The sequence below is a fragment of the Amblyomma mixtum genome, chromosome 10 (genome assembly GCF_055824585.1).
Source record: "Amblyomma mixtum isolate Tamu chromosome 10, ASM5582458v1, whole genome shotgun sequence".
NCBI classification, from domain to species: domain Eukaryota; kingdom Metazoa; phylum Arthropoda; class Arachnida; order Ixodida; family Ixodidae; genus Amblyomma; species Amblyomma mixtum.
Genome location: NC_143021.1, coordinates 24,054,152 through 24,081,944, shown reverse-complemented (window position 1 = coordinate 24,081,944; position 27,793 = coordinate 24,054,152). Strand labels below are relative to the sequence as shown.

General features: G+C 49.9%; 4 protein-coding genes and 1 pseudogene across 4 annotated transcripts; 1 reads left to right on the top strand and 4 right to left on the bottom strand.

The window, feature by feature from the left end:
• Positions 1-362: 362 nt before the first annotated feature.
• On the top strand, positions 363-1,550 carry LOC149325378 (uncharacterized). The gene has a single exon (XM_089564255.1). It carries the CDS (start codon positions 363-365, stop codon positions 1,548-1,550), a length of 1,188 nt encoding a protein of 395 aa, XP_089420381.1.
• Positions 1,551-10,148: 8,598 nt separating this feature from the next.
• LOC149325377 (uncharacterized) lies at positions 10,149-15,584 on the bottom strand. Its single transcript, XM_089564253.1, has 2 exons — positions 15,579-15,584; positions 10,149-15,005 (listed from the first exon to the last, which is right to left on the bottom strand). Exons 1-2 carry the CDS (start codon positions 15,582-15,584, stop codon positions 13,704-13,706), a joined length of 1,308 nt encoding a protein of 435 aa, XP_089420379.1. The 3' UTR covers positions 10,149-13,703.
• A 393-nt stretch (positions 15,585-15,977) lies between these two features.
• Positions 15,978-17,604, bottom strand: LOC149325376 (uncharacterized; annotated as a pseudogene).
• A 2,006-nt stretch (positions 17,605-19,610) lies between these two features.
• LOC149325375 (uncharacterized) lies at positions 19,611-20,864 on the bottom strand. Its single transcript, XM_089564252.1, has one exon. The coding sequence runs from the start codon at positions 20,862-20,864 to the stop codon at positions 19,611-19,613; it is 1,254 nt and encodes a 417-aa protein (XP_089420378.1).
• A 3,580-nt stretch (positions 20,865-24,444) lies between these two features.
• Positions 24,445-25,899, bottom strand: LOC149325374 (uncharacterized). The gene has a single exon (XM_089562697.1). It carries the CDS (start codon positions 25,880-25,882, stop codon positions 24,650-24,652), a length of 1,233 nt encoding a protein of 410 aa, XP_089418823.1. The 5' UTR covers positions 25,883-25,899; the 3' UTR covers positions 24,445-24,649.
• Positions 25,900-27,793: the final 1,894 nt, after the last annotated feature.

Sequence of the window (27,793 nt, the reverse complement as noted above, 5' to 3'; positions counted from 1 at the left end):
GTGACGAAACCAGCCTGACGCTGGCCGAGTATGACTTTCAATGTGTTCATTGTCCTGTACTATTACTTTTGTGATTTGTCTGTTCCTTTTTTGTGAAGTGTTGTTTTCCAAAGCCAGGAAATAAAGAAAAAAAAGCATAGTGGCGCAGTGGAAGCGTGCTGGGCCCATAACCCAGAGGTCCGTGGATCGAAACCACGCTCTGCTATATTTTTTTTCTTCCTCCTTTTCACGTGACCTACTCGTTTGGCTGGCCACAAAGCTGATTTAAATTGAAATACGTGGTACTTTTCTCTCCCTCCTCGTCCAGCAGAGTGGCGCAGTGGAGGATTCCACTTCCGGGCGCCGAAGCGAACGGACGTGTGATGACGGGCTCCGTTGGAGCGGCTACAGCGGCCATGTCTGGCCGCGGAAACAGGTTTATGTCAACTGATAGTGAGTACCAGGTTGTTCTGCCCAGTTTACCTACAGGTACGTTCGTTGTAAATAGAGTTTTTTTGCACGCGGACGTAAGTGCTCGCCCGTACCGGGTAGAAGATTTCCGCGACGCCCTCGCTCAACAGTCGGTGCTCACCGAGGTTATCGCCTTGGGGGCGTACCGCATGAGCCATGTTTGGGCTGTCACGTTCAAGGACGCTGAAACGGCGAAGAAGCTAGCCAGCATTGGTGAAGTGCAAGTGAAGAAGCAGCGCTGCCTCGTCATCGACCCGGCCAACAGGGACGTCCGCATGAAGGTGCACTGGCTTCTCCACAGTGTACCGGATGAGGACGTACGCGTCGCCTTCGCCCCGTTCGGCAAAGTCACTGAAGTCGCCCGCGAGCGTTGGCGGGTCCAAGGAGTGACCGACAAGGGCTCTACCACCAGGCTCGTGACACTAAAGCTGAATGCTGGAGTGCAAATCGACGATGTGCCCCATCAGCTCAGTGTTGCAGGTGAGCTGGCCCTCGTGGTTGTGCCGGGCAGGGCTCCGCTCTGCCTTCGCTGTCGCGGCACAGGTCATATTCGCCGCGAGTGCCGCATCCCAGGGTGTGGTGCCTGCCGGCGCTTCGGACACGAAGACAGCCAGTGCGAGCGGACATATGCCAGCGTCACCGGACTGGGGAGCAAGGAGGATACGTCGGACTTGCTAATGGATGAGGCGGACGTCGAGGAGTTATCGTCGGCGGGAGGCAGACAAGCAGCGCATTTGCCAACGGCAACTCAGCCTCAACTGCAAACTACGCAGAAACCTGTCGTTGTGGCAAGCGCCGCGGGACAGCAACAACCGCCTGCCCAGGACGTTGTGGCTACGCCGAAAGGCGTGGAAAAAAAGCAGCCTGAACCACACGTCAGCGACGAACACACCGCGGCAGAGAACATGGACACGTGCCGTGAATCAGCGAGTCCCGCAGCCGGGAAGCGGACGCATGAAGACACCACCAGCATGCTGCAGCAGCGGGACGAAAGCGGCGGAGACGAGCCGCCGCAGAAAACGCCAGGTAGGAGGGCGTCGTTCAAGCCGCGACCGAACATTCCGGTCGACTCTCGGCAAGCGGGCAAACCGCCTCCGTAGCTTTGTGTTGCCTTCGTCATAATGGGAACGGGGGGATTTCTAAGCGCCATGGCTGTGTCGATGTGCCGTTTTCTTTTCGTGTCGAGGCAAGGTGCTGTTGGCACCAAGGTTCTTCCTGCATGCCCCAGTGTATATTTTAAGGCGAAAGCCTTTAATGTCTCATCGTTGTAAGCAGCAGTTGTCGACAGAAATGTCACGCTTTTCAGTTGGTCGAAACGGTCGTGACGTCACAGTGCGCCAATTCCAAACGGGGCCAATTGTACTTTGGCTAGTAACCATGCAACCAATTGAAGGGATCATGTAGTGATGCTCCAAGTAAGTGGGACTGAGCTTAGTTAATTGCTTAATTACCCAATTAGCCTAATTAACTTTTCTAGTCAGGCCATATAAATAAATAAATTAGAGTAGGAAATTGGTCGAGCTCGGGAATCGAACCCCGGTCTTCGGAGTGCGAGACGAGCATGCTATCCACTCCGCCATGCCAGCTCGATGGTTTGGAATGAACAAAGGCGCGTCTAGTGAATACGGTGTCTTCGCTCACTGCCATCCTCCTCCCTTCCCTTCCGGCGAGGTTTAGGTGTCCACCGAGATATGAGAGACAGATACATTTCTTTTTCTCAAAAACCAATTTACCGACGAGCGATGCGTAGAACCGAATGGGCGATGGCGTTCTATGGACTCCCTGGCAGCGTTGCAAGACGCTGTCGCATTCCACTCTTAGAGGCGAAGCTTAACATCTTAACCACACATCAGTGACCGCACTTTAGGTAAAAAAGTGCACCCCCCCCCCCTCTGAATTTTGACGGGTGTCCACCGAGATATCTGAAACAGTTACTGCGTAATTTCCTTTCCTCAAATACAATTTTCATTATCTTTATTACGGGCCATCTTTGTCTTTCTTCTTTCACTCCCACTTCCTCCCTTCCTCGACAGTGCGGTTCAGGTGTCCACCGAGATGACAGAGAATTACTGCGCCATTTCCTTTCCTCAAAAAGCGTTGCGTTCAAACGGCAAGGCATCGCGCCGAACGGGTGGTGGCGTTCCGTGGACTCCCTGGCAGCGCTACAACACGCTGTCGCGTTCCACTCCTAAAGGCGAAGCTTAAGCGCCATTAATTAGCATTTAATTAGTATTCAGACATTAATCAGTAATTAACCATTAATTAGTGATTTGTCATCACTTAGTAATTAGTACTCAATTACATGTGACGCCACCAGCGCCACAGAAGCAGTCAAAATGCTGCGGAAAACGCTTTCGCCTCTACGCACTTTAGACAGTCAAAGTGCCCCCTGAATTTTTGTTGGCAGACTTGCGGTGTGTATATGGGCACACAGACCTGGAGAGCGAGAATTGTTTCCGGGGATGGGCACCATTCCATTGTGTTACCATGGCTCTTAATCTCGGGGAAATGCTACGCGTAGCAACGTTGAATGTCCGGGGGCTAGGTGCAAGAAGGCGACAGTGTCAGCTAAGCCGCCTTCTTCTTCATAAAGAATTACACTTAGTTGCCGTACAAGAGACGAAAATCGAAAGCCAAGAACTGACCGACCGAATGGTGTCCAATTTCCGTACGCATTTCGATGTATGCGTTTGTCATGCGGATGGTGGATCAGGTGGTTGCGCCCTTTTCATCCGTAATAACTTGGGGATCTGTGGACAGTCAGTGTTGTCATGCCAAAGTGGTCACCTTTTAGTTGTTGATTTTGCTGTTTATGATTTATCTTTCCGTGTCATTTGTGTCTATGCACCCAACGTTGAGACCAAGCGTCGATCTTTCTTTGAACGTGTTGAAGCCTACCTTAACTGTCACAAAGTGTTAATATTGTTGGGCGACTTTAATTGCGTATGTACAATGGATGATCGCGCTAAACGCACACGAGTTCGGGACAAGAGCGCAGAAGTATTAAGTGCCCTGGTGCATGATTATGATTTAGAAGACATTGGTAGCGTATTGATGAATGGTACACGTCCTCAGTACACCCATTTTCAGCGTGACAGCCACGCGAGATTAGACAGATTATACGCATCACCCGAACTGGTTTCTTCATGTGCAGCATATGAAGTGCAACCAGTCCAGTTCAGTGACCACTGATTGGTAACTGCAACGTTTGGAAGAAGGCAAAACAAAAGTCGCTTCAACTGGAACCTCTGGAAGTTTAACGTGAAGCTTTTGGAAGATGATGCATTTGTTAGCGCAGTAACTGAAGAATTAGAGATGTTGCTCACATTGGAGCCAAACCAGTTCGGAGTTGAATGGGAAGAGTTTAAACAGAGAGTTAAAATAATAGCCATCGAAAGAAGCAGCATTATTAAGTTCAACCAGAAACAAAACGAAACAAAACTTCGCCAGGAACTAGAATTCTTGATAAGCATGGAAAACATTCAGCCCGGTAAATGTACTGAACAAATAAGGCGGGTGAAAACACAGCTCGAAACTATAGACACAGAAAGATACAAAGCGGCAATTGTACGAGCAAGATCCGAGAAGCTGTGGGCGGGAGAAACGCCAACAAAGCGCGCACTATCCGACGAAAAAAGATACGCATGTCGGAAAGAAATCCGGCAGCTTGCCAACAAAAACGAGATCACGACTGACCAAAAGGTTATCAAGACAGTGATGGCCGAGCATTTTCGGAACTTGATAGGTCACCCACGTGATACGAAAGACAGCTTCCAGAAAGAATTTTTCTTGTATGCCACAGCTGGATGAAGAAGTACAGACGCAACTGGAAGAACAGATAACCGCCTCAGTGAAATAGAACGCGCAATAGATGACCTGTCCCTTGGTAAAGCACCCAGGCCTGACGGCCTAGGACCTGCCTTTTATAAAGCTTTCAACTGTTCTGTTGCTCAGATTTTGCACAATGTCATCACTGAGGCATACGACAAAAAGCGAGTTCCTTTATCATTCACAACGTCACACGTCGTGCTGATACCATAGAGTGACGATGAAGCAAAACGTCTCTTGCCAGGGTCTTATCGCCCGATAACCCTTGTCAATGTGGGCTACAAAATATTTATGAAGGTATTAGTGACACGACTTCAGCGCGTTATAACAAAGTTGGTAGGGCCGCATCAGACTTGCGGCATCAAGGGCCGAAGCATTGCAACAAACGTGCATGTCGTGCGAACGGTCCTCGAGTGTTGTGACGCTTTTGGCGAGCACGTTGCGATGATGCAGCTTGATCTGGCCAAAGCCTTCGACCGTGTCTCGCACGAGGCTCTGCTCTGCATTTTAGAGCATTCTAACGTAGGCTGCGTTATCCCTGAAGGCGTCAGAATGGCGTACACTGACTGCTCAACGCGAATCATCGTAAACGGGGAACTGACAGACAGCCTGAGCGTTCGCTCGTCGGTGAGGCAGGGATGCCCTCTTTCGCCCTTGCTGTTCGCGGCTTACCTTGAGCCGCTATGTTTGGCAATTGCAAACAATGAACGCATAACAGGGTATAGAGTACGTGAGGCAGAAATAAAAATCTTGGCCTACGCGGATGATATCGCCGTATTATGCGCAAACAAAGAATGCATTAAAGAAGCCACAGCTGTTGTTGAACAATTTTGCGAATACACCGGAGCCCAGATAAATTGGGACAAAAAATTCAGGGGGCACTTTGACTGTCTAAAGTGGGTAGAGGCGGAAGCGTTTTCCGCACCACCTTCGCTGTTTCTGTGGTACTGGTGGCGCCACATATATTTGAGTACTAGTTACTATGTGATGGCAAATCACTAATTAATTGTTAATTACTGATTAATGCCTAAATGCTATTAACTGCTAATTGATGACGCTTAAGCTTCGCCTTTAGGAGTGGAACGCGACAGCGCGTTGTAGCGCTGCCAGGGAGTCCACGGAACGCCACCACCCGTTCGGCGCGATGCCTTGCCCTTTGAACGCAACGCTTTTTGAGGAAAGGAAATGGCGCAGTAATTCTCTGTCATCTCGGTGGACACCTGAACCGCACCGTAGAGGAAGGGAGGTGGGAGTGAAAGAAGATAGATAAAGAGGAGCCGTAATGAAGAAAATGAAAATTGTATTTGAGGAAAGGAAATTACGCAGTAACGGTCTCGCATATCTCGGTGGACACCCGTCAAAATTCAGGGGGGCATTTTTTTGACCTAAAGTGTGGTCACTGATGTGCGGTTAAGATGTTAAGCTTCGCCGCTAAGAGTCGCCCCTAAGAATAGAACGCGACAGCGTCTTGCAACGCTGCCAAGGAGTCCATAGAACGCCATCGCCCATTCGGTCCTACGCCTCGCTCGTCGGTAAATTGGTTTTTGAGGAAAGGAAATGTATCTGTGTCTCATTTGTCGGTGGACCCCTAAACCTCGCCGGAAGGGAATGGAGGAGGATGAGAGTGAGTGAAGACACCGTATTCACTAGACGCGCCTTTGTTCATTCCAAACCATCGAGCTGGCATGGCGGAGTGGATCGCGTGCTCGTCTCTCACGCCGAAGACCGGGGTTCGATTCCTGAGCTCGACCAATTTCTTAATCGCTTTTATTTATTCATATGGCCTGACTAGTAAAGCTAATTAGGCTTATTGGGTAATTAAGCAATTAACTAAGCTCAGTCCCACTTACTAGGAGCATCACTATACGATCCCTTCAATTGGTTGTATGGTTACTTGCCAAAGTACAATTGGCCCCGTTTGAAATTCGCGCACTGTGACGTCACGACCGTTTCCACCAATTGAAAAGCGTGACATTTTCTGTCGACAACTGCTGCTTACAACGATGAGACATTAAAGGCTTCCGCCTTAAAACTTTATAATCTACGTTTGTGAGGGCGATAGGACGATATGCTGTGACCTGTTGTAACTTTTCTGCGTCATCGGATTTAGGGATTAGCACTGTATGGGATTTACCATAAGACGGGGGCAATTCATTTTATTTGTAGGCTTCGTTGAAAACTGCTGTCAGTACTGGCACTATTTCGTGTTTATATGCTTTGTAAAAGGCGGCGCTTAACCCATCAGGTCCAGGAGATTTTCCCTGGTTCAAATTTTCTATCGCTTGCTCGACCTCCGACGCAGTTATCGACAGCTCCAGCCTTTCTTTCTGTTCGTCATCTAATCGCGGCAAAGCACCAAGAAACTTTTCCTTGAATGCGCTCACATCCACTTCTTGCTTTGCAAACAGCGCCTGATAATATTCAAGAAATGCCTGCTGGATATGCCCGCTGTCCCCAGATAACGCCCCGCCCCATTCAATCTTTGCAATGTGGTTTCGTTGAGCATGCGTTTTTTCCATTCCTAGCGCTCGCTTTGAAGTTGTCTCCCCAACAGCTATATCTTGCGCCCTAGCCCGCACAAGTGCGCCGCGATAGCGTTCTTCTTCAAAGAGTTCAATCTTATGCTTTATTTTTCTAATGTCATCCATCATTTGCCAGGCTCTTCGCTTTCTCTTTCGAGAAGTCTAGCTAGTAAAGATCTTAAATTGTCCTCCTCACGCTTCTCCTCTTGTCGTATGCAGCTTGACCTTTCGATTGCGGCTATTTTTATTTGCTGTTTGCAAAGTTCCCACTGCTGCCATACTTTCAGTTCCCCGCTCGGCTTTAATTTACTGATTTCTTTGTTTACTTTCCTGCTAAAGATGTCGTCTGTAATGAGCTTATTATTTAATTTCCACATCTCCCAAGAAAACTGATTTCCTCGTTTCTTTGTCCGTATCCCACACAGCACTAAACAATGATTCGAAAATGATACCGGCACTACATTGTAGCTACTGCATTTTGAAATGACGTTCGGTGACACATAAATGCGATCTAGCCGTGCATGGCTTGACCGTTGAAAATGTGTGAGTCTCACACAACGCTCGCCTTCTAAACATTCGGCCACATCATCGAGGTTGCACGTGTCTATAATTTCTGAGAGTACTTCAGTGCTTCTGTCCTTAAATGCCCTTGCACTGGTTTTGTCGCAGCCTCGCAGGACGCAATTGAAGTCACCCATGACGATCAGGGATCTCTCAAAACTAAAGTACTTTTGTACGTTTTGAAAAAAGAATGTCCTCTCATCCACCGCATTTGGGGCGTACACACAGATGATGCGCCAATATGTCTTGTCGTACAGGAAGTCAAACAAAAGAAATCGACCCGAAGGACACGCCGTATATGCCTGAACCTCAAGTCCCGGTGCATTCTTTACAAAGATGACACAGCCCGCAGACGTTCCTACAGCGTGGGCGACAACTGCAAAAAACCTAGGCGTGAAACGTCGCACCATGCTCCCGGTCTCCTCTTCCCCGTCAATTTTCGTTTCCTGCACTGCCAGGACGTCAATGTCGAGCTCAGTTAAAAGGCGGTACACCTGGCTCTGCTTCTTCTTACTTGACAGTCCCCTGAGATTAAGTGTACCGACTTTCATTGGGAACGCATGAGCCATTTTCATGCAGAAGAAAGAGGCCGGGAACATGGTGCTTACCCTTCACGTCTAGCGCTTGGCTAGACGACATCATTGACACCGGAGCCATCCGGTGCTGGTAACTGGCCTGGCTGCGGGGGCGGCTTGTCAAGGGCTCTCCTCTCCGTCGACACATTTGGTCGTGGCCGGATGGACGACCGCCGTCCTTGGGTCGTTTTTGCCGGCGGCTCCTCGACGCTGGGGGCTTCCGCCTTGTCTCCTTCGGTTCCGGTCTCGGCGTGTGGCCGCTTCGCTGGGGCAGGGACGCCGGTCGTGCGGGCGCCGCTCTGGTCAAGGTTCTCCTCGGTCAGAGTCGCTGGCCCGGTTTCTTGGAGCGCTGGCACGCTTACTTCATCACTCGACGTCTCCGTCTCCTTTCTAGAAGGTTCTGCCCCTTCAGGTTTGCGTCCGGCATCGCTGCTGGAGGGTCCCGAAGAGCCCGTCGATCCTGCTTGCTTTTCGGGTTCCTCTATGCCTTTCGCAGATTCTTCGGCCTTGACTACATCCATCAGGAGTTCCGCAGAGTCGTCTTTCGACGCCCCGCCCGTAGCCACCGCGTAAGTGCGGACACACTCATTATCCGCGTGGCCGTACCGCCGGCATTTCGTACAGCGGGGAACCTTGCATTCACGCCGCACGTGGCCTGTACCATGGCAGCGCAAGCACTGCATTGGACGCCCAGGCGCCACGACAAGAGCCAACTCTCCGGCGACACGTACCTGGTGTGGCAGGTCTTCCACTTTCAAGCCGGGCTTCAACTTCAGTAGGACAGTTCTTGTCGTTGAGCTCTTGTCATTGACGCCTTGTATCCACCACCGCTCACGCGTAACGTCGGTCACTTTGCCAAACGCCACGAATGCCGTCCGGATGTCGTCGTCGGCCACACCGTGAAGCATCCAGTGTAGCCGCAGCTTTACCTGCTGGTCTTCGGGGTCGATGATGAGGCAGCGGCGTCTCTTAACTTGCAGCTCGTTGAAGGCGAGCAACTTCTTTGCTGCCTCCGTGTTCCGCAGGGTAACCGCCCACACGTGGTTGATTTGGTACGCCCCCAACGCGACCACGTCGGGGAGCGTACCGGTCTCGGCCAGGGCGTCACGGAAGTCCTCGACCCGGAACGGCCTCGCTCGCACGTCGCCGTGAAGAAAAACGGTGTTGAAAACAACACGTCCTGTTGGCAGTGTCGGCAAAATAATCTGGTAATCCTTATCACCGCAGTCATCGATCCTGTTTCCGCGGCCGTCGAAGGCCGCTATCGCCGCTCCGCTGGAGCCCATGACCCTGCGATCCGTTCAGCTCGGCTGCCGGAAGCAGAATGCTCCACTCTGCTGGGCGAGGAGAGGGAGAAAAGTACCACGTATTTCAATTTAAATCAGCTGGGTGGCCAGACAAACGAGTAGGTCACGTGAAAAGGAGGAAGAAAAAAAATATAGCAGAGCGTGGTTTCGATCCACGGACCTCTGGGTTATGGGCCCAGCACGCTTCCACTGCGCCACTCTGCTGGACGAGGAGAGAGAGAAAAGTACCACGTATTTCAATTTAAATCAGCTGGGTGGCCAGACAAACGAGTAGGTCACGTGAAAAGGAGGAAGAAAAAAAATATAGCAGAGCGTGGTTTCGATCCACGGACCTCTGGGTTATGGGCCCAGCACGCTTCCACTGCGCCACTCTGCTGGACGAGGAGAGAGAGAAAAGTACCACGTATTTCAATTTAAATCAGCTGGGTGGCCAGACAAACGAGTAGGTCACGTGAAAAGGAGGAAGAAAAAAAATATAGCAGAGCGTGGTTTCGATCCACGGACCTCTGGGTTATGGGCCCAGCACGCTTCCACTGCGCCACTCTGCTGGACGAGGAGAGAGAGAAAAGTACCACGTATTTCAATTTAAATCAGCTGGGTGGCCAGACAAACGAGTAGGTCACGTGAAAAGGAGGAAGAAAAAAAATATAGCAGAGCGTGGTTTCGATCCACGGACCTCTGGGTTATGGGCCCAGCACGCTTCCACTGCGCCACTCTGCTGGACGAGGAGAGAGAGAAAAGTACCACGTATTTCAATTTAAATCAGCTGGGTGGCCAGACAAACGAGTAGGTCACGTGAAAAGGAGGAAGAAAAAAAATATTGCAGAGCGTGGTTTCGATCCACGGACCTCTGGGTTATGGGCCCAGAACGCTTCCACTGCGCCACTCTGCTTTTTTTTTTTTTTTTTCTTTATTGCCTGGCTTTGACACAGAAAATCAACAAACACAATAAACGCTTTGTACATACGCCTCATGGTCAGCCAGCATGATTCTGGCTTCGTCGAATTAAAATTCACGCAATGTACAGAGCGGCTCTAGTCTTGAGAGCCACTCTGGAGGGTCCGCAGCGGCTTTCTGAATGGCCAGAAACATATCCATACATTCGCGAAAGTAAATTCTGGCAGGTCTTGCGTCTCTGTCACAATGCCAGCCTGCCATTCTGGAGCGCCATATACAGTGGAGGCCTGTCAGCATTATTAAGTCAAAAGGCACCCCATCCTCATTGTCAACACACAAGTACCGGATGCCATACGGGTCTAGTGGAAATTCTTTCTTTAGGGTTCGCTGCAATACATCCCAAAAATAAACCCCTTCCCAACAGTGTAAAAATACATGGTCTATTGTTTCCGGCTTTCTGCAAATTAAACAGTGAGATCCCCAGGGTAAAAATAAATCCTTTCCCTCTAAAAATTTTTTAACCGGCAAGGTTCCGGTGTGCAGCTTAAAAAAGAAGGTTTTTGTTCCTGGCGGCACCTGCATTTTTTTCACTCTCTTCAAAACATCTTTGCCTTGGCCTCCACTGTACAAGGCCCTGTACAAGGGCACTGGGAAAACAACATCGCACAAAGCATGGTACAGTTTCTTTCGTTTCACAGTCGACAGAAAGTCATTTGAAAACCGCGCGGAAAGAAACCTTACACTGGCTACGATTTCCCGATAAAAACCGGTGACCCTACTGTAAATCTCAGCAGTGCCGACTATGTATTCTGGAAGCAGATGCCGCAGCCTAACTTGGCATACGGTACGCAAAAACGGGTCTCTGGTGTCCCGAAAGAACAAAAAACGATTGACCAGCTGTCTCAAAAACAAATGGCCCAGTCCCAGCCCGCCGTCTTGTACCCGTCGGAACAGGTTGGTCCGGCTGCAGCGCTCCCATTCAGACGACCAGATAAAAACGGCGAAAATTCGGTGCAGCTTTTGAATGCTTAGCCGTGAACAGTGCAACACCTGCATTACGTACCAGAGCCTGCTGATAAAGAACAAGTTGCAAACAGTGGCTCTGGCGAAAATCGACAAGGTTGTTCCTTTCCACTTATCTGCTCTCTCCCGTGTGTCTTTGACCTGTCCTGTCCAATACTGTTCGCTTTCACGATAAGCATCGAGCGGAACGCCCAAGTATTTATCTGGCGTCGTCGTCCAAGGCACACTGACAAACCGTTCAGGCGTAGATGCCCACCTTCCATGCCAAAGCCCGAGGCACTTTGACCAGTTAACCCCGCTTCCTGTAGCTTGGCTGAAATCGCGTACACATTGAACAGCCTCGCTTATGCCTCCCTCGTCAACGGCAAACACAGCTATGTCATCAGCGTACGCCAAGAGCTTTACTTCGGCTGCTTGTAAACTGAAACCGGTAATACTACTGTTTTTCAGTATTTTCAAACAAAGGGTCTCCACATAAATACAAAATAAAAGGGGGCTGAGGGGACAGCCCTGGCGCACCGAACGCTGCACGCTAATGGGGGCCCCCAGACTCTTGTTAACGATCAATCTCGTCGTGCAGTTCCGGTATGCCAGGGCCACACCCTCGCTGATAACAGAACCAACATTAACATGGCCTAATACAGCAAACAAAAGTTCATGGGCAACGCAGTCAAAAGCCTTTTCCAAATCGATCTGGAGAATAGCCACCTGACCATTAGTGTCATCACAGGTTTCCAAGACACTGCGCGCAACGTGAATGTTTGTAAAAATAGACCGCCCTTTAATACCGCAGGTCTGATGCGGACCAACTAATAAATGAATCACGGTCTGCAACCTTCGCGCCAGAACCTTCATGTAAATTTTGTACTCGACGTTAGTTAGTGCTATGGGTCGGTATGCTGTTACCAGTCGTAACCTGTCTATGTCGTCCGTTTTCGGAATCAGCACAGTATGGGACGAGCCATAGGACGGAGGCAGTGCTTTTACTTTATAGGCTTCATTAAAGATTACCTGCAAGACCGGGGAAATTACGTTTTTAAATTCTTTGTAGAATGCCGCGCTGAACCCGTCTGGTCCAGGCGACTTACCAGGGTTTAAACTGTCTATTGCTTGCTCGACTTCCAATTGAGTTATCTCCTGCTCTAATCTGTCTTTAGTTTCGTCGTCCAGACGCGGCATCTCGGCCAGAAACGCCTCCTTAAAAGTGATAACATCTACCGGATGCAATGCGAAGAGCGCCTGGTAATGCTCGAAAAAAGCTGCTTTGATATGATCGATGTCCGTTTTTGCAACACCTCTCCATTCTATTTCGTTTATGTGATTTCTTTCGGCACGGGCCTTTTCTAAACCAAGCGCTCGTTTCGTTGGCGCTTCCCCTGCTGCCATGTCTTCTGCCCTTGCCCTCACTAATGCTCCCCGATAACGTTCTTGTTCGATTAGCTCTAGCTTTTGTTTGGTTTTTCTTATATCCTCTATCCATTTACCAGGCGCTCGGCATTCCTGTTTTATCATCTTCTGAAGCAGTGCCTTAAGCTCCATTTCCTCTTTTTTTGCTTCATGACGTATACAGGTGGCTCTTTCTATTGCTTTTAATTTTAAAGTTTCTTTAGTGAGCTCCCACTGCTGCCAAATCCTCATGTTACTACTTGGTTCTATTTTTGCTATTTCTTCCCTTACAGCTCGGTTATAAAATTCGTCCTGGAGTAGCTTGTCATTTAACTTCCACATTTCCCATGAAAAACCATTCCCCTTCCTAATGAATCCTATGCAGCATTGAACCAAACAGTGGTCAGAAAATGAAACCGGCAGAACTACATAACTATTGCATTTAGGTACAGTTTCCGCGGATGCATAAATTCGGTCTAGCCGTGCGTGACTTGTGCCCTCGAATCGTGTGTACCTTACAGCACGCGTTCCTTCAAGACACTCTGCTACATCCTCGAGGTTGCAGTTCACAACCATTCGTAACAACACTTCAGTGCTTTTATCCCTGAAACCTCGGACGCTTGTCTTGTCGCGCGCACTAAGAACACAGTTGTAATCGCCCATAACAATCAGCTGTCTGTCCGTGCGAAGCCGTTCTTCGACGCTTTCAAAAAACGCGGCTCGGCCATCAACCACATTAGGTGCATACAGACAAACAATGCGCCAGTCGATGTTACAGAGCGAAAAATCGATGGACACGTATCGACCCGACAGGCACGAGTGATGACCGTGTACCTCTATGCCCGGCAACTTCTTAACAAAAAGAATACAGCCAGCCGATGTGCCTACAGCATGGCTAACGACGGCAAAATACCTAGACGTGAAACGTTGCACCATGCTCCCGGTCTCTTCCTCCCCGTCGACTTTGGTCTCCTGCACTGCCAGTATATCGATATCTTGCTCCGTTACAAGTCGGTACAGCTGGCTTTGTTTTCTTTTACCTGCCAGGCCTCTGACATTTAGGGTGGCAACTTTAAACGGAGTTGCAGAAGCCATTTTAACTTACGAAGAAGAGACCGAAAGCATGGTGCTTACCTCCCGCGCCTAGCATGTCGCTAGACGATGCCGTCGCCGCCGGTGTCATCCGGCGCGAGCACGTGCTCCTGGTCAGGCGGCGCCTTGCCGCCGCCACGCCTGTCATCCGGGACCTTTGGTCGCGGCCGCAGGCTGGGCCGTCGCGCTTGCGGCGTCTTTGCCGGCGGTTCCTCCACGCTGGGCTGTGCTGCCTTCTCCCCGTCGGCCTTGGTCTCGGCGTGCGAACGCTTCGCTGGGGTGGTCACGCCGGTGCTCATGCGGGCGTCGGTCTTCTCGTCGCGGCTCTCGCTGGCCGCCTTCGATTCCACGTCCACTGGTACTGGCGGGTTCGCTCTGTCCTTGGGTGCCTCCAGAGGCGTTAATGAAGGGTCACTAACTGGCGGCCCGCTCTCCTGTGAGACCACGGTGTCGGTGCCGCTACTCGCAACAGCTGGCTGAACCGCCGCCCCCTCCGTTTTGCCCGTGTCGTCGGCACCGCTCGCTGCTTCCTCTGCTTCGACGACGTCCATCAGTTCTGCGGAGTCGCTCGCTACTACACGGCCGGTAGCCGACGCGTAGGTACGAACGCAGTCAGCCTCCGAGTGTCCATAGCGTCGGCATTTCGAACACCTGGGCACCTTGCAATCGCGGCGAACGTGCCCCGTGCCGCCGCAACGAAGGCACTGCATCGGCCGCCCGGGAACCACCACGAGAGCCAACTCGCCAGCGACTCGTACCTGGTGAGGCAGGTCGTCCACCTTCACGCCTGGCTTCAGTTTCAGGAGCACGGTCCTCGTGGTGGACCCCTTCTCTTTCATGCCGGCGACGCGCCAACGCTCCCGGGTGACCTCGGTCACGTTGCCGAACGCCGCGAATGCGGTACGGATGTCCTCGTCGGCGACGCCGTGTAGCATCCAGTGGAGGCGCAGCTTTACCTGATGGTCTTCTGGGTCAAAAACGATGCAGCGGCGTCCCTTCACTTCCAGCTCCTTCATGGCGGCCAGTTTCTTTGCGGCGTCAGCGCTGCTGAAGGTCACCGCCCACACATGGTTTATCTGGTACGCCCCCAACGCCACGACGTCGGGGAGCGCACCAACGTTGGCGAGGGCGTCTCTGAAGTCTTCGACCCTGTAGGGCCTCACACGCACGTCCCCGTGCAAAAAAACCGTGTTTAAAACAACACGTCCGGTGGGCAGGGTAGGCAGAACGATCTCGTAATCCTTATCTGCGTCGCTGGCAAGCCTGTTTCCGCGGCCGGCAACGGCCGCTATCGCCACTCCGTGGGAGCCCATGATCCTGCGTCCGTCACGCTCGGTGGCCGGAAGTAGAATGACTGCGCCACTCTGCTGGACGAGGAGGGAGAGAAAAGTACCACGTATTTCAATTTGAATCAGCTGGGTGGCCAGACAAACGAGTAGGTCACGTGAAAAGGAGGAAGAAAAAATATAGCAGAGCGTGGTTTCGACCCACGGACCTCTGGGTTATGGGCCCAGCACGCTTCCACTGCGCCACTCTGCTGGACGAGGAGAGTGAAAAAAGTACCACGTATTTCAATTTAAATCAGCTGGGTGGCCAGACAAACGAGTAGGTCACGTGAAAAGGAGGAAGAAAAAATATAGCAGAGCGTGGTTTCGATCCACGGACCTCTGGGTTATGGGCCCAGCACGCTTCCACTGCGCCACTTTTTTTTTCTTTATTGCCTCCTTAGACGACAGTTCAAACAATACAGACACGAATAAAACACGCCAGTACAGGCAGACCTGGCGTGGTTAAAACTTTTTAAGGTTCGCCAAAACCTCCAGAACAGCCATCCATTGCGGCGGCTCCGCTAGTGCGCGATACACCTCTGCAACGTACGTGACACTCTCAATAAAATTTTCACGGGCAGAACGAACAACGATGTCCGCATGTCGAACCGCCATCCTTGTCTTCCACAAACTGTGGAGGCCCAGGAGCATGAACATGTCATACGGTGTGTCATCATCTGTCTCTGCAGTTAAAAACCTGATTCCTGAAGGGGTAATTGGTAGTTCTTTTTTAAGTGTGCGTTGTAAAATGTCCCAGAGAAAGATCGGATCACAGCATTCAATGAACACGTGTTCAATGGTTACTGGTTTTTTGCACAAAAGACAGTTTACTGTCCAGGGCACAAAAATTCCTTTGTCCTCGAGCCATGTCTTTACTGGAAGAGTATTAGTGTGCAGCTTGAAAAAGAAAGTTTTAATAGTACCTCTTATTGGCATCTTTTTCACTCTTTTCAAAACATCATCTCCTGGGCGCTTCCACTCCGCCACTCTTTATTTTAATACCTTTTTATTGAAACAAGCACGATACATTGCTAAAACAACCAGGCCTGCTTAGGCCGGTCACAAGTTAAAATTTCTTGAATTGCACCAGTTCATGAAGCACACTCAACCATGCTGGTGGGTCCGCCTGCGCTTGGTACACATCTCGTAAGTAACACACACACTCCACAAAGTTCTCCCTGACAGATCGGATAACAACATCTCCATTCCGGACAGCCATTCGAGTTTTCCATAAACTATGCAGGCCCAGGAGCATAATCATGTCGTAGGGGACACCTGTGTCATCTTTGTCTACCGGTAAGTAGCGAATGCCAATTGGTGATATGGGTAATTCTTTCTTTAGCGTACGTTGTAAGACATCCCAATAAAAAATTGGGTCCCAGCATTCAATGAACACATGTTCTATGGTTTCAGGCTTCTTGCAAAGCAAGCAGTTCGTTGTCCATGGCACAAATATACCTTTGTCCGCAAGCCACGTCTTAACCGGCAAAGTACCCGTATGCAGTTTGAAAAAGAATGTTTTTGTGCTTGCCTTAACTGGCATCTTTCTAATTCTTTTGAGAACATCTTGCCCTGGGCCTCCAGAGTTTATTGTGCGATACAGAGGCACAGGCATTATGATGTCTATCAGATCTCTGTACAGTTTTTTCCTCTTTACAGTGCTGAGGTACTCCAGTAACAACCGCACCTTCAGGAATCGCACAGAGTCCACAACTTCTTTCAGGTAACCTCTAGCACCTTAAGCTGACAATCTTACAGTCGACACTACAAGATCGGGCAGAGCGCTGCTCAGTCGTACTTGCATCATTGAACGCAAAAAGGGGTCGTTCTGATCCCTCACAAACATAAATCGGGACACAAGCTGGCGGACAAACAAATGCGCGAGACCAAGACCGCCATCTTGAACAGTTCGAAACAAATTAGTTCTTTTGACCCTCTCCCAACTTGAACTCCAGATAAACACAGCAAACACCCTGTGCATTTTTTGCACATTTACTCGCGACATAGCCAAAAACTGCAAAACATACCACACCTTGGCGATTAAGAAAATGTTGCAAACTGTCGCCCTCGCAAACATCGACAATTCTCGTCCTTGCCATGACCTTGCTTTTTCTTTTACTCTTGGTGTCACCTCATTCCAGAAATCAGCGCTCTTGTCATAGTGCTCTAGAGGCACACCCAAGTAGTTCGATGGCACGGTTGTCCACTGCAGACTCGCGAACGCCGGCGGTGTAATATCCCAATTTCCATGCCAAAAGCCGACACTCTTCTCCCAATTAATCTCAGCACCTGTGAGTTGACAAAACCGTTTGGCGACACCAACAGTTTCCTGGACACTTTCGCGGTCACTGCAGAATACATCTATGTCATCTGCGTACGCAAGAATTTTAACATTAGATGACTGAAACCTGAAGCCATTAATTCGATCGTTGTTAATAAGATTTAAACAGAAAGGCTCGAGATAAAGCGCGAACAGCAAGGGCGAGAGTGGGCATCCTTGCCGAACGGAGGAACGCAGAGGGACGGCTTCACTCAGGTTCTTATTGACAATTATCTGCACCGTACAGTTGCTGTAGACCATTTTAAGGCCATCCTGATTACACTGCCTAAATTCACTTGTTCCAGAACCGAGTACAGGACATCGTGCGCCACACGATCAAACGCCTTCGACAGGTTTAGTTGCATCATTTTCGACTTGGCCCCCGAATACATCACAACATTCAAGGACACTGCGAACAACGTGCACATTCGTGCAAATTGTACGACCTTTCACTCCGCACGTTTGGTGCGGTCCAACGAGTTTCGTGATCACACTCTGCAAACGCCGACCTAGGATCTTCATATAAATCTTATAGTCAACATTGGTGAGGGTTACCGGACGATAAGCCCCCACTGACTGCAATTTCTCTCGGTCATCTGTTTTAGGGATCAGTACTATGTGAGCAGTACGAAAGGAAGGTGGCATTTGATTTACTCTATATGCTTCTGTGATCATTTCATATAAAATCGGGCTGACTTCTTTTCTGAATGTTTTATAGAAAGCAGCCCCTAGACCATCCGGCCCTGGTGTTTTCCCCAGCGGTAGTTCATCTATAGCCTTCTGAACCTCCTCCAAACTAATACGCTGTTCTAGGCGAGCTCGTGTATCTTCATCTAATCGAGGCATGAGCTGCAAAAAATCATCGCACAGCCCACTCTTCACGCTTCTTTCATCCCCTATCAGCTCTTTGTAATGCTCGACAAACGCCTGCTCAATTTCTTCTCTATTGGTCGTTATTCTGTTGCGGTAACGAATCTGTCGGATTTCATTTTTTGCTGCATATCTTCTTTCGTCGCACAACGCACGCTTGTTGGGCGTTTCACCCGCCCACAGTTTTTCAGCGCGCGCCCTTATCACAGCCGCTCGGTACTTATCTGTTTCTAGAGCTTCTAGCTGGCTTTTAACTTCTCGGATTTATTTTATGTACAGTACAACCCAGGTGCTGCTGTTTCCATACATGTCAAAAAGTTTAATTGGCACTGCAATTCTTCGGCTGTTTTCCTTTGATTTTGGTGAAGGGTAGTTCCTCTTTCTATCGCTAGCATCTTGACGGCGTTCTTAAAGTTTTCCCAGTTACGTGCGCAGCTTCCTGACTGGGCGGAAGACATTTTAGTCACTTCTTTTTTAACTTGTTCAACGAAGGTTTCGTCTTCTAACAGTTTCACATTAAATTTCCAAAGTTTCCAGTTGAACCGAGTCTTAACGGCTTTACTACCAAAGGTTACCATCACAAGGCTGTGATCGCTAAATGAAACGTGTTTAACTTGATACTTACTGCACACGGTCACAAATGCTATGCTTGCATACACTCTATCTAGCCTCGCATTGCTGCCGCGTTGGAAGTGCGTAAAGCATGGGTGCGAGCCTTGGGACAACATCCAACCAAGATCTTCCATTTCGTGTTCTTGAATTATTGCATCAAGGTACTGTGCACTCTGATCACGCACCGAAACGTTCGGAACTCGATCCTCTGGCAAGCACACGCAATTGAAGTCGCCCGTGAAAACAACACTTTTCTCGCAGCTCAAATTCAGCTCGACTTTTTCAAAAAAACCAACACGCTCCTTTTGACTATTAGGAGCATAGACACAAATCACTCGCCAAGCACATCCAGAAAAACTAAAATCAACAACCAGCAACCGTCCTCCTTCGGACGCAACAACAGTTTCATTTGCAATGCCCAGATTATTCTTCAGAAATAACGCACAACCTCCGGATCTGCCAACCGCGTGACATATACAGACACTGTATCGGGACCGAAATTTTTCAACCATGCGTTCTGTGTGTTCCTGGCTCTCAATCTTTGTTTCTTGCAATGCGACTATATCCAATTCATTTTCTAGGAAGAGGCGACTGACCTGGCATTGCCGTTTCCTCGCCGCCAGTCCCCGCACGTTCAGCGTGGCTACGCGCAGTGGCACGTGAAACATTGTTCCTTCATCATTTTTAAAGGCACCCGCAGTTCGAGGAGTGCTCACCTCAGGACACCACGACGCTGCAGAGGGTTCCGTACGCTGGGGCATCGCAGCTAAGCTGTCCCTCGCACTTTCACAGTCCATGGCGAAAGTTTGACGGTCGCGCACAAAGTTCCCTTCCATGGTTTATGGTGGGCACCGTTGCATGTTGATCCGGACTCGGCAGTAGCGCGTTACCGCAGTTGCAGCGCTATTTAGGCGCCGCGTCCGCTGGTCTTCTGTCTGGTGGAATAATTGGCTTCGGCTTGAAGGACGCCCGTCGCGTCGCGCCGCTTTGGGGGGCGGCTCCTCCGAAGGGGCGCCGTCTGTTGATTGGTCACCTTGCACTGTTTCGAGATGAGCGCGCTTCGTGGATAAAACCGCAGCGTTTCCCATTGTGATGTCGTTATTGTCTTGCCCTATGTGCGCCTGCTCTACTGGGCTCGTAGAAGTTCTGACGGCAGGCTGCATCTCTTGGCTCGCCGTTTCCTCAGGGGCGTGTTGTAACTCCTGAGGTGGCTTGACCAGGCTTGTCTCGCTGTGCTCAACGCTTGAATGTTGAGCGCTCTTCTCATCGGCTGCTGCTTTGCCACCAGCTGACCCTGATGCTTCCTCGGCCTCCACCTCATCCATGACATGTTCAGCCACGTCAATATTCCTTGCAGGCCCTGTCATGGTCGCGTACGTGGGTACACATTGGCTTTCGTCATGACCAAACCGGCGACATCGCGAGCACCGAGGCACTCGACAGTCGCGACGAATGTGGCCCTTCCCTTGGCATCGGAGGCAGAGTGGAGGCCTCCCAGCGACCACCAAAAGCGCAGGTTCACCGGCAATAAGAAGCTGGTGAGGTATGTTCTTAATTGTGACGCTTGACTTCAACTTCAGGCTTAGTACTCGGGTTGTTGAACCTTTTTCTGTTACGCCGAACACACGCCAGCGCTCCTTCGAGAGCTCGGTCACTTCGCCATACGGCAGGAAGGCCACACATACTTCTTCGTCAGTCACGTTGTGGAGAACCCAGTGCACTTTAAAACGCACCTCTTGCTTGTTGGGGTCGATCACGAGACACCGGTGCTCCTTGACGCTAATGCTCCCGGCAGCGAAAATTTTCTTTACAGCTTCAGGGTTCTTAAACGTAACCGCCCACACATGATTCATTTGAAATGCTCCCAAGGCCACAACCTCGGGAAGCAGTTCCAAACGGGCAAGGGCGTCCCTGTAGTCCTCGACCCTATACAGCCGCGCTCGAACGTCGCCGTGCAAAAATACGGTATTCAAAATTATACGACCTGTAGGGAGGTGGGGCAGCATAACTTCGTAACCTGCTTCGCTATCTTCAGCAGCAATCCTGTTTCCGCGGCTCGGCTGAGCCGCTAACACCGCTCCGCCGGAGCTCATGATAACACGTCCGTTCACTGCCGTGGCCGGAAATGGAATCCCCTGCGCCACTCTGCTGGACGAGGGAGCAGAGAAAAGTTCCAGGCATATCAATTTCAATCAGCATGGTGGTCATGCGAGAGAGCCTGCCATGGAAGAGAGAAAAAAAATAAGTAGCAGAGCATGGTTTCGATCTACGGACCTCTGGGTTATGGGCCCAGCACGCTTCCACTGCGCCACTCTGCTTTTTTTTTTTTTCTTTATTGCCTTCAAGAAAACAACACAAAAATACAGACACCAAACTTTGAAAACCAGCAACCTGCCAGATCTTCCTGGCTGGCCATGTCAAGTTTAAAATTCTCTCAACAGAGTCAAATTTTCCATCCTGGGTAGCCAATCGGGTACACATGCTTGCAGTTTCATCACTTCCACAAATCTACGTACGTTTTCCCGAAAATACATGCGGGCTGGTCTAGCGTCAGAGTCGCAGTAATACCCCGCCATTCTGGAGCGCCATATACTATGGAGGCCCCAGAGCATTACCTGATCAAACGGGAACCCGTCCAGGTTTTCAATTGCCAAATATCTGATACCGTGGGGATGAAGCGGCAGTTCTCTTTTAAGTGTTCGTTGCAAAACGTCCCAAAAAAACACACCCTCCCAACAGTGAAGAAACACATGGTCTATTGTTTCGGGGCACTTGCATATTAGGCAATGCGAACCCCACGGTAGGAATAAACCCCTTCCCTCCAAAAACCCTTTAACTGATAGTGTCTCGGTATGCAACTTGAAGAAGAAAGTTTTGGTTCCTGGCTGTACTTGCATTCTTTTTACTCTTTTCAGAACATCCCCTCCGTGGCCTCCATCGTACAAAGCTCTGTACATGGGCACTGGAAAAACAACATCACACAGATCTGCGTATAGCTTTTTCCGCTTCACGTCACTTAAATATTCTCTCGAAAAACGCACAACAAGAAATTTAACGCTATCAGCAACTTCTCTGAAGTAACCTAAAGTTCTTCCGGAAAAATAATTTGTTCCCACAACAAAATCAGGCAAAACACGGGTCAACCTCAGTTGACACATAGTTCTCAAAAAAGGGTCACGCACATCTCGAAAAAAGAAAAACCTGTTTACAAGCTGGCGCAGAAACAGATGTCCTAGCCCAAGGCCACCATCTTTCACACGTCTAAACAAATTCGTCCGTCTGCACCGTTCCCAGGTCGAGGACCAAACAAAAACAGCTAAAATGCGATGTATCTTCTGTACATTTGCCCGGGAACAGTGCAACACTTGCATGACGTACCACAGTTTGCTTAAAAAGAACAAGTTACACACCGTCGCTCTCGCAAAGATTGATAAATGTGCCCCCTTCCATCTATCTGATTTTTCCCGTAGTTCGTTCGCTTGTTCTTTCCAATATGCATCACTGTCCCGGTAGCAATTTAGTGGCACTCCTAGGTATTTTGGGGGGATAGTTACCCAGGTCACATTTGCAAAAAGATCTGGGGTTGATGGCCAACCCCCATGCCAAAGTCCCTGGCACTTTGCCCAGTTCACTTTACTTCCGGTTGCCTTCCTGAAACTGTCAACTGACACAACAGCCTCCCGTATGCTCTGCTGATTCACAGCAAACACCGCTAGGTCATCCGCGTACGCAAGCAACTTGACTTCAGCTGCCTGCAACCTAAAACCTTGAACAGCCTCATTCTTAATAATGTTCAAACATAGTGTCTCTATGTAAATGGCAAACAAAAGTGGACTGAGGGGGCAGCCCTGGCGTACCGAACGTTGCACCCGAATGGGGGCCCCCAGACTCTTGTTTATAATTAATCTCGTAGTGCAGCCGCGGTACGCCATGGCCACGCCCTCTCGAATTACGGAACCTACATTCGCGTGGTCCAGAATACTGAGCAAAATTTCGTGGGCGACACAGTCAAATGCTTTTTCGAGGTCTAGTTGGAGGATGGGCACACATTCATTAGTCAGATCACAACACTCCAGAACCGATCTTGCCGTGTGTATGTTAGTCATAATTGATCTCCCCTTTATCCCGCACGTTTGATGAGGGCCGACAATATCCTGAATTACTGACTGCAGCCTCCTTGCTAGCACTTTCATTAATATTTTATAATCGACATTAGTCAAGGAAATTGGCCTGTAAGCTGTGACCTGCTGGAGCTTTTCCTCGTTATTTGTCTTGGGAATTAGAATAGTGTGAGATAACCCGTATGACAGCGGCAATCTGTTTATTTCGTAGGCTTCTTGGAACAACGCAGTCAATATTGGCGCTATTTCGTTCTTAAACCCCTTATAGAAAGCTGCACTTAAGCCGTCTGGCCCAGGCGACTTTCCCATATTTAAACTATCGATTGCTTTTTCGACCTCGAGTTCTGTGATTGGCATCTCTAATCTTTTCTTCGTGTCCTCGTCTAGTCGTGGCATAGCCTTAAGAAACTTTTCTTTGAACAAGTTTATGTCGACGTCCTGTTTGTTAAAAAGCTGCTGATAATATTGGAAGAAGCCTTGTCTGATATGTTCGTCATCTGACGATAGCATGCCACCCCATGCAATCTTATCAATATGATTTTTCTATGCATGAGCCTTTTCTAATGCCAGTGCTCTTTTCGAGGGCGTCTCGCCCATGCTCCAGCTTTCCGCCCTTGCCCTCACTAACGCTCCTTGGTATCTGTCTTCTTCCATCAACGCAAGCTGTTCTTTTATTTTCCTAATATCTTCTATCCATTTGCCGGGTGCCTTACATTCTTGCTCATGTAGTTTTTCCAGCAAAGCCTTTAGCTGGGTTTCTTTAATTTTCTCCTGATACCGCAGGCAACTGGACCTATCAATGGCCTTTATTTTAATCTGTTCTTTGCACATCTCCCATTGCTTCCAGATTTCGTACAATGTGCCCGGCCTTACTTTAATGAGTTCATTTAGTACAACCTGTCTAAAGGCTTCATCACTGAGCAATTTGTTGTTAAATTTCCATAACTCCCAGCTAAATGCATTCCTTCGTTTTCTGGTGCCGAATACGCATTTCACTAAGCAGTGATCCGAGAATGTCATGGGCACAACTTGGTATTCATTACATACGGGAATCAAATCTAGCGACACATAAATTCTGTCAAGGCGCGTGTGGCTCGCACCTTGGAAGTGCGTGTACTGTACGGCGCGCGCTCCCCCCAGGTACTCAGCCACATCTTCCATATTCCACTCGCTTGTTAACTGGCACAACACATCAGTACTCTTGTCTCTGAAGCCGCGTGTGCTGGTTTTGTCCCGAGCATTCAGTACACAGTTGAAATCGCCCAGCATTAGAACCTGCCTCTCCGTACTTAACTGCTGCATAACATTCTCGAAAAACACTGCTCTTTCCTCAACAATGTTAGGGGCATACACACAAATAATGCGCCACTCAGCATTGGAATATGCAAAATCGGCTACAACACACCGTCCTGACAGACATGAGTAGTGAGCCTGTACAATCAGTCCGGGCAGCTTTTTAACAAACAATACACACCCAGCCGATGTCCCTACCACGTGGCTCACAATGGCGTAAAATCTAGCCGTGAAACGCTGCACCATGCTCCCGGTCTCTTCCTCCCCATCAACCTTTGTTTCTTGTACGGCAAGCACGTCGATATCATGGTCACTTAGCAGGCGGTGTACTTGGCTCTGCTTCTTTTTGGCTGCCAGTCCCCTGACATTTAACGTGGCTACACTCAAAGGGGTTTCAGGCGCCATTTTCATAAAGGGTGAATAGACCGAGAGCATGGTGCTTACCTTCCTCGTCTAGCGCGCGGCTAGACGCCGTCGTTGGAACCGCCTCCGTCTGGTGCGAGCGGCTGAACTGGCAGCGGGGGCGCTTTGTCCGCTGCACGCCTCTCCGAAGAAAGGTTTGGCCGCGGACGTAGTGTGGACCGCCGGGGTTGGACTGTTTTTGCTGGCGGCTCGTCGACACCGGGGACTGTTGCCTTGTCACCTTCGAGATCGGTCTGTGTGTGGGGTCGCTTGGCTGGGGCTGTGACGCTTGGCGAACGAGTACCGCTGGTGTCCGGGTGCTCCTCACCGTTATCCTGCTCCATGTCGTCTGCCGGCTGAGGTGACGTCTCTTCCTCTGACCTAGGGAGGTCAGGTGTAGCGTCACTCCTCCCCGCACCGCTGGCAGCATTGATGTCTCGAGGGGAGTCTCCCGACGAGTCTGTCTCCTGTGCCTGCGTACGCTCTTCTCCGGTTCCCTTTGCCGCCTCCTCTGCCTCGACTACGTCCATAGTGAGCTCTGCCGACCGCTCCCTCGTTCCAGGTCCCGCGGCCGAAGCGTACGTGAGCACACAGTCAGCCTCCTCATGTCCGTAGCGCCTACATTTCGAACATCGGGGCACCTTACATTCGCGGCGGACGTGTCCCGTGCCTCGACAGCGTAAGCACTGCATCGCCCGCCCAGGCACAACGACAAGGGCTAATTCCCCGGCGACTCGCAGCTGGTGCGGTAAGTCATCTACCTTGATGCCCGGCTTCAATTTCAGGAGCACCGCCCTCGTGGTGGACCCCTTCTCCTTGACGCCTTGAACTCGCCACCTCTCCCGGGTCACTTCGGTCACGTTCCCAAAAGCCGCAAAGGCCGTCCGGATGTCATCATCTGCCACGCCGTGCAACATCCAGTGGAGTCGCAGCTTCACTTGTTGGTCTTCGGGATCGATGATGAGGCAGCGGCGACCTTTAACTTCCAGTTCCTTGAACGCCGCCAGCTTCTTTGTTGCTTCTGTGCTGGTTAAGGTGACAGCCCACACATGGTTGATCTGATACGCCCCCAACGCCAACACGTCGGGGAGCGCACCAACGTTGGCAAGGGCGTCGCGGAAATCCTCGACCCTGTATGGCCTAACCCGCACATCGCCGTGCAAAAAAAGCGTGTTAAAAACAACGCGTCCGGTGGGCAAAGTTGGCAGAATAATCTGATAGTCGCTATCTTCATTGTCCTCGAGCCTGTTTCCGCGGCTGGAAAGGGCCGCTATCGCCGCTCCGCTGGAGCTCATGATCCTGCGTCCGTCACGCTCGGTGGCCGGAAGTAGAATGACTGCGCCACTCTGCTGGACGAAGGAGCAGAGAAAAGTTCCAGGCATTTCAATTTCAATCAGCATGGTGGTCATGCGAGAGGGCCTGCCATGGAAGAGAGAAAAAAAATAAGTAGCAGAGCGTGGTTTCGATCCACGGACCCCTGGGTTATGGGCCCAGCACGCTTCCACTGCGCCACTCTGCTGGACGAAGGAGCAGAGAAAAGTTCCAGGCATTTCAATTTCAATCAGCATGGTGGTCATGCGAGAGAGCCTGCCAAGGAAGAGAGAAAAAAAATAAGTAGCAGAGCGTGGTTTCGATCCACGGACCTCTGGGTTATGGGCCCAGCACGCTTCCACTGGGCCACTCTGCTTTTTTTTTTTTATTGCCAGGATTATAGTCAAAATGAAAGGGTACAAGGCGTAAAACATATCAGCCACACTTGGGCTAACATGACACTAAAATTTTTTCAGAGACACCAATGCATCCAGACAAGCAATCCATTCTGGTGGATCAGGGAGCGCTCGATAAACTTCTCTGAGACATACGATACTTTCGATAAAGTGGTCTCTGACAGAACGCACGACAGGATCGGCATGTTCAAACTGCATTCGCGTTTTCCGCAGCACGTGGAGGCCCAGGACCATGATAAGATCGTACGGTATATCGTCCGAAGCGTCTACCGGCAGGAATCGTATTCCATATGGGTCAAGATGCAACTGTTTCTTTAATGTGCGCTGGAGTACGTCCCAATGGAAAATCGGGTCCCAGCAGTCTAGGAATACGTGCTCTATGGTTTCGGGCTTTTTGCATAAAAAGCAGTTTGTTGACCACGGTATGAAGATGCCTTTTTCCTGAAGCCAGGTCTTAACTGGAAGTGTGTTGGTATGTAGCTTAAAGAAAAAGGTTTTAACTGAAGGTAATATTGGCATTTTCTTTACTCTTTTGAGTACGTTTTGTCCAGGGCATCCACGGTGTGGTAAACGGTATAACGGTACAGGTAGCATGGTGTGAACAAGGTCCTTATACAGTTTCTTCCTACTAACACTGCACAAGTAGTCTTGTGAAAACCGCGCGTTCAACAACCTCAACGCGAGCACTACTTTGCGCAGATAACCAGTCACAGCGCCACATGTGTTCTCACATGACGTCACAATGAATCCTGGGAGAAGTCTACGTAGCCTCACCTGCATCACGGTGCGGAGAAAGGGGTCATTTTGATCCCTTAAGAAAAGAAATCGTGACCCGACTTGCCGCAAAAACAAGTGAACCAGACCTAGCCCACCACACTTGACTGAGATAAACAAATTAGTTCGGCTAGATCTCTCCCAGGTCGAGGACGAAATGAAAATAGCGAGGACACGATGGATTTTTTGTATGCTCGTTCGCGATGCACACAACACGTTCATCACATACCATATTTTTGAAATTAGGAAGTCATTGGAGACAGTCGCACGGGAAAACATTGACAGCTGTCTTCCCTGCCATGCATCAGCCTTTTCTTTGGCCTTCGTTGTTTGATCGGTCCAGTATTGTTGAGGATCACGATAACACTCGAGGGGCGCACCGAGGTATGGTTTAGGAACTGTTGACCAATGAAGGCGACAAAATTGCTCCGGCGTGGCGTCCCAGTCTCCATGCCAAAATCCATAACTTTTAAGGCGGAAGCCTTTAATGTCTCATCGTTGTAAGCAGCAGTTGTCGACAGAAAATGTCACGCTTTTCAATTGGTGGAAACGGTCGTGACGTCACAGTGCGCGAAGTTCAAACGGGGCCAATTGCACTTTGGCTAGTAACCATACAACCAATTGAAGGGATCGTATAGTGATGCTCCTAGTAAGTGGGACTGAGCTTAGTTAATTGCTTAATTACCCAATAAGCCTAATTAGCTT